Source organism: Monodelphis domestica, chromosome 5 (assembly GCF_027887165.1).
Source record: "Monodelphis domestica isolate mMonDom1 chromosome 5, mMonDom1.pri, whole genome shotgun sequence".
In the NCBI taxonomy this organism is placed as follows: domain Eukaryota; kingdom Metazoa; phylum Chordata; class Mammalia; order Didelphimorphia; family Didelphidae; genus Monodelphis; species Monodelphis domestica.
Window position 1 is genome coordinate 11,670,463 of NC_077231.1, and position 13,260 is coordinate 11,683,722.

The window sequence follows — 13,260 nt, forward strand, 5'->3', positions numbered from 1 at the left end:
GGCAATAATGCCTACCTCTCTCTCTTCTAGGCTCTTGTTGCTCTCTTCCATTTGCAAGGATGTAGTTAGTAAGTAAAATAAGGCTGGGGGAGGAGGGGTCTGAATTTGGCTAATCAGCCATGGGCATGTGAGTTATTATTACTTTGTATCTTCTTTATTCCTTGATTTCCAATAATCCTTTAATAAACCTCTTAATATATAATATTTTATTAGTAGAAATATAATTTTTAAATTTTACAATTGGCAACCAAAAGGGACGAGAGAAAAACTCAATTTTTTTTAAAAGATAGCCTAGATAATGTTTTTTAAGCCACATTTCTCCTGCCAAGGCTTTTCAGCCCCCCTAGCAAACCTCTCTTTATGTACTCGCTCATGCTGCCTGTTCCTGCCTCCATTCATCCACTCCTGACCTTCTTGACCAAGATCTCTCACCTGGTCCCGGCCCTGCCCACCCTGCTCCTCCTCCTACTCCTGCTCCTGGCCTCCAGCCATCTCGATCACCTGGCCCAGCCCCAGCAACTCTGGCCATCGCTCATTGCCCCAGGCCCAGCCCCAGGACCCAGGCTGCTGGTAGATGCCCCTGTTTCTTCAGGATTCACAAACAAACTGATAAAAAACTGGGGTGTCCTTTCCTTAGGCAACCAATTAGCCTCCACATGGCAGGGGAGGGGGGGAAAGGGGGGGAGAACGAGGAGAAGGAAGAAAGAGACTTTTCCAAACAGGAAGTTGATTACAAGCATGTAATGAGTGCACTGATTCTGTTATTTATCTCACCTGAGATTCAGGGGAGAAATTCATCTCCATGCAACTCTTTGGCCCAATTTGAGATTCCTAAAGCCCATCCTCACTATGGGGGGGGGGGGGGGGGGGGGAGCAGCTCAGTGGCTCAGTGGATTGAGAGCCAGGCCTAGAGACAGGAGGTCCTGGATTCTAATCTGAACTCCGACATTTCCTAGCTATGTGACCCTGGGCAAGTCACTTGAACCCCATTGCCTACCCCTTACCAATCTTCTGCCTTGGAACAGATTGCCTAGTTCTAACAATAGGCATCTCAACAGATAAAATCAATGAACTTTAAAGAGACCGGAGGTTATATTTTTAAGGCTTTTCAGACTCCAATGTTTTATAAAAATCTCTGTATTTTATTGCATTTTGATGATTGTTTTGTTTAAGATTTAAATTTGTTGGTTTAAAGTACATATATTAATGTATTCAATACTATTCTGTTATACTGAATCATTTTAATGTACTGGGTTTTAACTACTGTTATATTCTGTTGCTTTTCCCTTATAACTATACTGAACAAAAATTACTGAATAGCCCATATATAAAAGCAGCCTTGTCTATTTTTGAATTTTTAAATTGTCACCTAAAGGATGGATAGACTTCATAAAAACTGGTTATAATTGTATAACAACCTTTGGAAAATTTAATGAGCTACATACCTCAAATTGATTTTAAGGAGTCTTTTAGACATAATTTTTATATTTTTTCAACAACTCTGCTAAGGTCTATTTTAGTAGCTGAAGTGAAATACAATTATAATCCCCACCTCCCACACTTATAAAAATGTGAATGGATGAGACATCACAGTCTCATACCAAAGGAGCTGGGAAGTTAATCCCAGGGCATGGTACCCCTGGATAACTCCCAAAAGAGGAATGTCTCTCATTTATAACTCTTCAGCTCACTTTACTTCCACCAGAACAATCTAGATTTCTTGATGATGTTCTAGACCCAAATAAATTTTACTTTGTTTAAAATTATGTTTGTCATGGTTGAAAGATTTGCTAGGTCTGTAAAAATTGTGACAAATATCCATCAGTTCATAGGTTCTTTAAATGTCATACAACTTATGTATGAAATATGATAGTGGGTTTCTTTGCTATTGTAATTACCTGGGCTATTGAGAATTTTGGGGATTTTGAACTACTGTTCTTTATAAAAAACTATTACTTTGTGAAATTCATTTGCTTGTACTCACAGTGGATCATGGCCAGGCATGAAGAGGAAATGGATCTCATTTTTGGCGAGAAACCTTATATTCTACATTTCCTTAGCTGTGTGTCAATGATTATAAGCTATATTTTTGAATTTTAAAACTCTTTTTATTATATTTTTCTTGCATGTGCAATATACTATTTCAGTTTTTTTATTTTTTCTCTCCTTTTTATATTTGAAGCACACGTCACCAGTATTAAGATTTTGTTTAACTTTTTTGATTTTGCAGTAATATAAGTTTAAAATGCATTTGCTATAATGGCAATGCATGCCCCAAAAGCTTGAGACTGTAAAAATGATGCCATTAATTGTTTAAAAAATAAATTTATGGAACTTTGCTTAATGATTCTGTCTGATTCCAGGACAAGATAATACAAAAAGAGCCATTGCACAGGGCCAAAGAAGCACAAAGCTAAACTGCATAGTACCAATCAAGCACAAGGTCAGAGACCAACCAATCCCGATGGGATTGATGAAAATTCTAAGCCAATAAAAAGGACTTGAACCTAGTGTGAGACTTGAGGTTGTGATGTTTGACACACGTTAAGACATAGGAAGGCTCCTTATATCCACACTCTTCGTGAAAATACTTACAGACAAGTACCAAAATTTGGTTCCTACCTGGCTCCTATAATCTAGTCCCTTTTCTGTCTTTCATAGTGTGACAACTTTCTGTAGTCCTGGCTACTGACTGGGTAAATGCTTAATTGCTTATATCATTTTAATTGGGCCCTGATTCAAGGACCTGTTATAGATTTGTTTTTCCTTTTCTTGGAATTTTTACACATAAGATTTTGATAGTCTATATTTCATCCAGAAATTATTTTTTATTTGGATTTTTAAAAATATTTTTTATTTCTCTTGCCAATTGATTCATATACCTCATAACTCAGCCATGCATCCCTAAGTGATCCCTGTGTTTTTCAATCACCCTCTTCAGGGGGGATGTAAAATTATTATTATTTTAAATTGCAAAGTTTAAATTCCTTGAGAGAGAAATTTTAGAGTTAGAAACATGTTACCTCTCCAAATCTAGAAACCGAACTGTTTGGAGAAGACACCATGAAGATGCCTCCACAGACCACAAACTGTGCAAGAAGATCCAGAGTGAACTTTGGGATGTGGTGATTTGAACTGCGTGGGGCTTAAATGCATTTGTATGTATACTTTCATGCCAAAGGGGACTGTCCCCTAACTGGCTTTTTGTCAATGTGTCTAGCAATTATTGGGTTTGTTCTCTTTTCCTCTTATCCTCAAATTATTGCAATTTCAAAGTTGATATGTTTACAAGACCCAGCAGAGAAACTAGTCTTCCTTGGGCCTCAGGGAGAAATGTAAAATGGAGATTTGAACCCTAGACTTCAATCCCCAGAAGTCCTTGGTATTTCCCAGAATTCACCTGGGTCTCCACCTGGGCAAGATCACAATGAGTATTTAACTGGCGGTAACGCCTACCTCTCCCTCTTCTATGCTCTTGCTGCTCTCTTCCATTTGCAAGAATGTAATAAGTAAACTAAGGGGGGGGAGGGGTGTTCTGAATTTGGCTAATGAGTCATGGGCACATGAGTTATTACTTTGTACCTTCTTTATTCCTTGATTTCCAATAATCCTTTAATAAACCTCTTAATATATAATATTTTTATTAGTAAAAATATAATTTTTAAATTTTAAGAGAGTTAACACTGTTGGGGATGAGAAGTCAATCCCACAGACACTGTCCCTGAGCAGTGCTGGACAATTTGAAAACTGTGAATGGCCCCTGTGAAAAGGGGCAGGGACAGGAAACCACCGTAAAAGCCACGAAATTGTTTGGCTGGAGCAGTCTTGTGAAGTTGAGTCTCGTGAAGAGTGTCTCTTGAAGAGAGTCTTCCAGGGAACTTCATTGGAGACTGTGGCATGGATCGTGACTTCAACTTAGCCTCTGACTCCTGGACTGCTTCATTGGGCAAGTGAAAAGGCTGACTCCCTTCCTAGTTTTCTAAGAGACTAGCTTCCATCTTGGAGAAGGCCAAATGGTTACTCACTACCAGCCCTCCTAGCTGAGGACTAGTATAGGTATTTTCTCTAACCTCTTTCACATTTCTCCACTTTATTGTTTCCCCTCTATTTTATTAAATAAACTTCTGACTTGAGATATAATGATTTCGGTGATCACATTATTTCTTATAATATTTCACATAGCCAATCAGTTGTCAAAGCTGGTAATCTTCTCCCTCCATCTCTCAGACATGTCCTACTTTCTCCAAACACACTGTCATTTGGAGCACAGATACTCCTCTGCTCTTGAATGGATATTAAATGGCTTCCAGAATAGTCTCCCTGCTCCAGTCTGTCACTTACCAACTCAGGGTATCCCATTGGCTCCTTATGACCTATAAGATCAAATATAAACTTTTCTGTTGACAGAGAGGCTCTTCAGAATCTTACCCATCATCCCCTCCATATGGCCCAGCTGTATGAACCTTTTTGCTCTCCCTTATAAATCACAAAGGAAACCTCATTTCCAGACTGTTGGACCCTTTTCACTGGAACATTCTCCCTCCTCTTGCCCACCCCTCAGAATCTCCAGCTTCCTTCAAGACTCATCTGAGACATCACCTCCTGTAGGAGGCCTTCCATTTTTTAATCCTATAAGGAACAGAGGCGTCTAGGGTGTATCTCCTATTAAAATGCAAGCCCCTTAACACCAGCAACTGGTAGCCTTTTCTTTGCTGCCCCACTGTTCCACGCCACCTAGCACATAATAAGTGTTTAATCAATGGCTGCTGAATGACTAATATTAAGGCTTCTGATCAGGTATTTTCATGGAAGATGAAAGCTTTTATTTGTAGGAGGTATTACCAAGTCATTGCTATATCCTGCAGAGGCTGCTTCAGGAGGTACAGTGAGTATCTAAGCATCTCTCAAAGACTTTGGGATTTACCCCCTTAGATTCCTCCACTTCTAAGATGGGACCTTGGACAAGTCCCTTTGTATCTCTAAAAGTCTCTAAAAGTATCTCTAAAAGTATCTGTAAAGTCATCTCAACATCACTTCTTCAACTGCAGAATGGGGCTGCTATCTGGTACAGTGGTAAGGGAACGATAAGATCATGTGTGTTATGCACATTGGGGCCATGTTATGCTACTAACAATGTGAGTTCTGACCCTAATTCCAAGCTCCTCACCCTCTGGAAGCAAAAGTTGCAAGTTACAGGGACAGTCACTGAGAAGAAGCATTCACGTGGAATTTTAGCAATTAGAAACAGTAAGCAATATCACTCTCCTCAATAACAGAATTAGAGGGGAAAAGATCTTAGTCACAGAACATTAACTCCCATTTAAATGAATGTGCTGTCTGTTTAAACGGTGATGCTATCTGCCAAATGAGAATAAAGGGAGCATGCTCAAGATAACTGGATGTGTTTAATAAACACACAGAATAGGCACAGAGTTTTTTAACAATGACTCCTTCCTGGATATCATTAGCTATTAAAGTTCGGTTGACATTCATGACTTCCTTGCCTGAGCTGGCAAAAGTCAATTCATTTACAATAATCCACACTCTCCATTCCTGGAGAAGTATCTTGCAGAGGAGATGGATGGCACTCAACAATCCCTGGAAAGATGGTGATGCTACTCTTCAGACACCTCCCTGCCTGGGCTTTCCACCAAATTTCCAGAAGAGACTGGCCAGCTTAAGGATGAGCACAGTGATGCTCATGGACCAATCTACTAGGGAGAGTCATGCGATCCTAGATCTGGGGTTCATAGGGACCTAAGAAGCCATCTAGCTCAACCCATTCTTTTACAGATGAAGAAACTAAGGTCCAAGGGACCAGAGAGGATAGGTGCCTGGCACAAGGCCACACGGGTAGTATGAGAGGCAAGATTTGAATCCAGGTCATCTGACTTCAAAACAAGTGCTCATTCCACAATATCCAAAAGAGATAGCAACAGAAAGTTGATCTCCTAGATATGAACTAAAAAGATGCTCTCTCTAAGAATCAGAAGGGCTATAATCTCCATCAGTAAATGGAGAAGGAAGTCTATGAATTAGGGAGGTGACTAATGTCCAAAATCTAAACATGTCACAGTTCTTTCTTCATCTTAACGGCCAGTGGAAACCTGTCTGTCCCCATCAGTAGCCTTCTTGCCCCCTCAGAAAGCTCTAGGTTATACAATATCCTATGCAAAGCTGCTAATATCAATCTGGCCAGTGAGACCCATTTATTCCAAGGTCTGCTATAGCTGGCACTAAAGTACACAATGAGAGTGGGGATTTTTTCGGATTCAGAAAGGAAGCTAATTGAGACTGAGAATGTAGTCAGTCATTTTCATTAGTCAAAAAAACAAATGTGATTTCAAGAATTTTAAAATGCCACAATTCTATCATGTATCATCAGCACGCTGCTTAACCTTCACCTAAAGCATTATGGAATATAATTTCCATAACAAAACAATAATAACACTAATAATAGATATCATTTCTATGTTTATGGAGTACCTCACAAATATTATCTTATTTCAGACAACCAAAAATAGAGCTCTGAGTGAGGATCCACAGAATCAAGGCTGCCTGATGACCAAAAGAAGGGTGTGGTTTAGGGGGAAGTGATTGACAGCTCCATTCCGGGAGTGATGTGGACTAAAAACCGGCCAAATCATGGCCAAATCATGGCCCCTTATGAAGGTGATCCAAATATTCTAGAAAGCAGATAGGTAGCCCCACCATTGGAAATGTCCTGACAACAAAGAGGAAACCCTCTGAGCGCTGCCCCATGTCTCCATCATTAATCATGCTGAGCTCTCATATAACAAGCAATGATTTCCCATTCAGTTCGTAATTTACACTTCAACCATTTCATTTGTTTGGGAACCAAATGTATCAACAGTTCATTCACTTCATTAAAATTATGTTAATTCTCAACCCTTGTTCCATCCTCAAATCACTAAACAGTAGATGCCTAGATAGGCTGGCCAAGCACAAATAGGTTTCATTAATTTTGGGTTTCAAATCCTGAAGAAACAGATTGATACAAAAGGGGGTGGGGGGTGGGAATCATGCCAGCAGTGGGTCTAGAATGATTCACCAAAATGGACAGAATCAAATAAATTCCACTCCTTCCCTTTTCCTGCCACCCCCCAAAAAGGGAGGAAGTAGAAGAAATCACATTCACATTTAGCTTCCACAACAACAAAGCACCAGGCCAGACCCTGAGGATTTGAGAGCAGGCCACCACCTTCCAGAGAGGCCTGGGTCTAGGCCAAAGCTCGGTGCTTCCCTCTGGAGTCTGACTGCCTCCATCCTGGGCTCTCATCTCTTCCCAGGGGGGCAGGCAGGCAGTGGAGAGAATTCTTCCTTTCTAGTTCCCTCCACAGTAGGTTCTAGACCCAATATTTGCTAAATGAATGAAGAAGAGGACCAACCAAACTCTTTCCCCCCAACAGCACAGAACCAGTATCCAAAAAGACAAAAGAGGCCAGGGCCAGATGCAGACAAGGCTTGGGGCTTTAAAGGCCAACGTGAGTGGGTCCAAGCAGCTCACCCACTGACTAGCAGCACCACCTGAACCCAGCCCAGCCCTTTTTTCTCAGAGGTTCAGTGTCCTCCTCTGTACAGAGGTGGGATAAGGATTCCCCACTCACCAGCCATGAAGACAGCAAACAGAGGCAGTGGGGATGGTGAGAGGAACAGGAACATAATTAAGGAAAGTGGCAGGGCTCCTACAAGCCCACTGGCTGACTGATTTCAACAAGCAAGTAGCCCACAAAGCCAATGTGCAGAAGAAACTTGCCACAAAACTTTCCACACTGGCATTTGAGGAGGACTAGCAAATGTCCTGCCTGACAAGCCTGAATGGAAAGAATGCATCTAGGGTTCAAATCCTTTGACACTACAGGGCAGGTTACTTAGCCTCTCCTCACCTCAGTTTCCCCCATCTAGAGATAGGATTTGATGACTCTGATGTCCTTACCAGCCAGACACCAGCCCCAAAGCAGATGCAAAGGTCATACCACACATCCCAATCAGGGTTTGTGTGCCAAATTCTAAGAATTCCACATACAGGTTTGGAACTGCCCCACAAAGGACAGGTCGGACTAAATGATTTAATGATGAAAACGAAATATACTTGAGGGTCACTCATCTTCCTCACACATTTCTTCCTTCAGTGCAATCCTAATATGAGAAGAGCAGATCGAAGCATTGCCAGGGCCACCAAAAAGCAGGCCAAGACAAATGGGGCCAAAGAACTGAGGCTGAGCACCAGACTAACCCCTGGGGAGTAACTTCCTGCTCTAAATCCATGACCTCATCTAGAAGGAGAAATAATAAAAATGGTGTCCCCCAACAAGGTCATTAAGAATAAAACAATCACGTGAAAAGGAAACCTGAATGAAAGAAATGAGGATTCTATAGAAGAATAAAAACCCATTACACCAATTCCACTCTTTGGTTCATGATATCCTTCCCTGTGAACCAAATTCCAAACTACATCAAAGAACAATGACCTGGAAGGTTTCAGTCAAAGGGCTGACTTCCCAATATTTCTAGTAAAAAAAAACCATCCTCTCTCATTATTTAATTTTCCTCATAAAAAGGTTTTCACTCAAATAATTCATTCATCATCCTTTGCCAGCCTGCATGAATCACACATCTTTTCTAGATGCCAATCGGTGCTTATGACATTATTTCTACAGTAAATCTGGTGATCATGGGAAGATATGCAGCCCCATGAGAAATTAGAATTGAATGATCAATTATTCAAGAGAAGATAAATTGGGAGAAGAAGCAGCATATTCCTTTAAGACAGGTTGTCATCTGACCCTAAGAATAGAAGCATTCAGAAAGGATGTCATTGAAGCTGCTAGAAGAACAAGACTCAGAAAGGACACTTCACAGGGTTGGGCTAACAATAACCAAGGCCTGGTGACAAGAGGTGATCAGTGAAGACCAGAGTATCCTGAAGTGACTGCTTCCTCAGCTTCTCTGGAGTTTCTTGGTTATCAGTTGTCTCAGTTCTCATGCCAATGAGTTTCTTTAGCTACTCATCCACGAAGAGGAAGGGGCACATGACTGGACCCATGAATGGCATTTACACTTCCAGCATGAATATGAGCTGTTATTCAGACATTTCAGTCTAGTCTGACTCTTCGTGATCCCTTTTGGGGTTTTCTTGGCAAAGAACCTGAAGTAGTTTGCCATTTCCTTCTCCAGTTCACTTTACAGATGAGGAAAGGGAGGAATAGTTTAAGTGACTTGTCCAGGGTCACAAAGCTAAGAAACATCTGAGGTCAGACTTGAACTCTGGTCATCCTGACTCAAGATCCAGAACTGCTAGACTATATATATCACCTAGTTGCCCCAAGATAGAAAGACCCAGCAACAGTCCTGCTCTGGTTCTGTTCACTTCACTATGCATCAGTTGAGATTAGTCTTCCCAGGTTTTTCTGAAACCATCCTGTTTGTCATTTCTTATATCACAATAGTGTTCCATTACAGTTGTTATTGTTCATGGAAAGACCTCCAGGAATTCATGCAAAGTGAAAGGAGCAGAACCAGGAGAATGTCATATACTGTGAATTTTAGATTTACTCCACCCTGCTTAGTCTAGCAAAACAGGAATGTCTACAACTCTAATACATTATGGCACAATGGAACATAATGGACTTTTCTACTAGTAGCAATGCAATGATCCACAACAATTCTGAGGGACTTATGAGAAAGATGCTCTCCACATTCAGAGAAAGAACTGTGGGAGCAGAAGAAAAATATATGATTGATCACTTGGTTGGATGGGGATATGACTAGGGATTTGGACTTTAAATGATCACTCTATTACAAATATGAATAACATGGAAATAGGTTTTGAACAATGACATGTAAAACACAGTGGAATTGCTCATAGGCTCCAGGAGAATAGAAGGAGGAGGGGAGGGAAATAACATGAATCATGTAACCATGGAAAAATATTCTAAATGAATTAATCAATTAAAAATAAATAAATTAAAATAAACACAGAACTAAAAAAATAGCAATTAAAAAAAAATTGTTAGTTGTTCAGTCATTCCCCAATTACTGAGTATCCCCTAAATGTCCAATTCTTTGCCAACACAAAAAGAGCTGCTATAAATATTTTTGTACATAATATATCCTTTTCCTTTTTCTTTGATCTCTTTGAGATACAAATCTAGTAGTGATATTGCTGAGTGAAAAGGTAGGGTACAGTTTTATAGCTATTTGTGCATAGTTCCAAATTGCTCTCCAGAATGAATGGACTAGTTCACAATTCCACCAACAATGCATGTGTCTCTATTTTTTTCCACATCCTTATTAGTATTTGCCGTTTTCCTTTTATGTCATGTTAAGCTAATATATGTGAGGTGGTAAGCCAGTTATTTTAATTTCTATTTCTCTAATCAATGGTGATTTAGGGAATTTTTTCATGTGACTGATAGTTTAGATGCCTTCTACTGAAAACTATCTGTTCATATCCTTTGACCTTTTATCCAATGGAGAATGGCTCTCAGTTTTATAAATTTTACAATTTGACTCAGCTCCCTATTTTTTTCAGAAACTTTTTCAGAAATGAGAGCTATATCAGAGAAACTTGCTATAAAAGTTATTTTCTGGTTTTCTTTCTTTCCTTCTAATTTTGGCTGCATTGGTTTTGATTGTACAAAACTTTATAATTCAATCTAAATTATCCATTTAACTTTCTGTAATTCTCTCTATCTCTTGTTTGTTCACAACCCTTCATGTTTAAATCATGTCCTCATATGGACAATATCTTGGTGTACACTGAGAAGATGATCTTGATCTGCTTCCCAGTTTTCCCAAAAGTTATCTTCAAATTAGCAAGTTCTAGCCCCATCCACTTTCAACTCCTTCTATGGAAGCAATGATCAACTCCAGAAAACCACCACTTCTGGAGAGGGGGTGCTTGGATTCTTTCTATCTGGCTCTGCTGTGACTCCCCAAAACAAATTTGTCTCCTCTGGTCAATGCAATTATCCAATATAAGTTGCTTTCATGCAGGTATATAGGTGTTTATCAGCTCCCACAAACCACAAGCCCCTTTAGTGTCAGCCCTGGGCACTTGGGACCTTTCTAACTCCACCACAAATGCCCTAAACACATTAGCAACTTAACAAAGATTTTTAAATACAGAATTATATCCAAAGCAATGCGGTTCAACAGAAATTGTGTTTTAAAAGCCTGAGGATACAGTGTAATCAGACTGAATTCTAATGTGGAATAATCCTAATTATAAAAACATCCTTCATTTATTAGAGGCCATTAGGGCCTGCCTTATAGCACAGTGCTGGGTCTAGACTTAAAGCCTGAGCTCCAACCTGGTCTCACTTCCTGTCATGTTGACCTGTATCTGCCTCTACTTCTTCATTTACAAAAGTGTTGAAAATAATAAATATCCTCTCCTTCACAGCATGTTATGAAGATCAGATAGATAGCCCAGGGCCCAACATGTAGAAGATGCTATATCAATGCTAACTGGTATTATTATTATTATTATTATTATTATTGTTATCATCATCGTCATCAATGTTGTTTCTTTCACAGTAAAATAAAAATACTGAGCTCTCCTGTGGCTGGCCATCTTACCTCCGTCACTTTGGGCTGCAGTATTAATGTCTCTGGACTCATTCGAGGGATGTCAATGTGAATCTGGGGATGTAAAAGAGTAGAGTTAATGCACAGCCCCAAACCCATCCAGCAGAGGCACAAAGAACCCTTCCCTTGTAGGGGGGCTATCTTCTTCTTTGTGATCATCCCCATCAAAGAAAGTTTGTGCAAACAGGCATCAGGCTGACACTTCATCCCCCGACTTAAAACCAAGTCTAGACATCTGGGAAAGGAGCAAAACAACTAACTAGCCCTAAACAAGCCTTAAATCCTGCTTACCAGCTCTCCTTTCACTGGGGGACATGGCTATGCCTCTAACTTCCAGCAAGCTCACTTCTCTAGTGGTTTTCCATGGACAGATCCAGAATGTTTGGTCCTGGCTGGAAGGACCCTTCATGGCTACACACCTGGACACTATCTGGGAAGCCACTACCAGACGATGGCCAGCTGAGGCTGGGGAGGAGAACCCAAAGTCCTCTTGAACTCCCACATAGGAGTTGCCTAGACAGCAGCAAGCCTGAGGGACTTCCCCAGGGCTGCTCAGATAGGAGGTGTTGGAGGCAGCACTTGAACCAAGGCCTCCCTAGCACCTCTACCCCACATTGTCTTTATTTCTCTAACTTTCTAGATGACTGTGGGTACAATGTCCAGGGCCCACAAGTGCAATCCCTTGATTCAGATCCTCTGTACCTTTATCTCATTCCACTTTTCTGTAGCCTCTACCGCACACACACAGGGCCAAGTGAGTGCAGGGAGCCTATGACATGAAGGTAGAAGGCTGACTCCAACCCTCCTTCCCCCCTCCCCCTGCTGGAGGAACCTTACTCTCCTCATCTGTAAAATGGGGCCAGTACTATAAATGGCATATAGAACTCTTACCAGGCAGATACATTAGAAAGCCCCAAAACCTAGAGAAGTCCAAGGCCTTAGTACTCCTTCCATGTCCTTTCTTAACAGGGCAGCTGGGGGCACAACAATACCCAGAGCACCAGGTCTGAAGTCAGGAAAGACCCAAGTTCAAATGTGGCCTCAGATACTTAATAGTTGGGTGACTGGGCAAGTCACTTAGCCTTGTTGAGCTCAGTTTCCTTTTCTGTTAAATGAGCTGGAGAAGGACATGGCAAACCTCCAAGATCCCTGCCAAGAAAACCCCCAATGGGAGCACAAAGGGTCAGACACAATTGAACAACACCACTTTTTTTAGCAGTGTCTCCAACTCCCAAGTATCACCAAACCCAAGGAAATTAAAAAGCATCCTGAGGTCAAAGGTAGCATTCAGTTAGACACTGGGACATGAGGCTACATGGACACTCGGAGATCACCTGGCTAAACCAGCTTGTTTTAGAAAGAGGGAAATTAAATTCCAGAAAGGTAAGAGCTAAGAAGCAGCAGAACAGGCAGTCAACCCACTCTTCGGTCTCAGTCCTGAGAGCTTTCCCAAACCCCCCTAAGATGTACAGGCACAACATGGCACACACAATAGACACGTCATCAATGCACACTAAGCTGAATTGTCAGCTCTCCTCTTCAACAAAACAACAAATTCCCAGAGGCTAGGGCCATGTTTTATGCTCCGATCCTATCACAGCCTGCCTAGAGCGGGCAAGCACAGCTAAGTATGGGTCCTTGTCAGCT

The 13,260-nt window shown here is 41.0% G+C and overlaps 1 protein-coding gene across 9 annotated transcripts in view; it reads right to left on the bottom strand.

Annotated features, from left to right (window-relative positions):
* The window catches only part of TBC1D22A (TBC1 domain family member 22A), a 387,661-nt gene that overhangs the window by 280,479 nt on the left and 93,922 nt on the right, over positions 1 to 13,260 (bottom strand). For all 9 annotated transcript variants that reach the window (XM_056797602.1, XM_016425535.2, XM_007502511.2 and 6 more), the window contains exon 7: positions 11,605 to 11,667. In XM_056797602.1, coding sequence (XP_056653580.1) covers positions 11,605 to 11,667 — 63 coding nt within the window. The remainder of the gene's footprint in view (positions 1 to 11,604; positions 11,668 to 13,260) is intronic.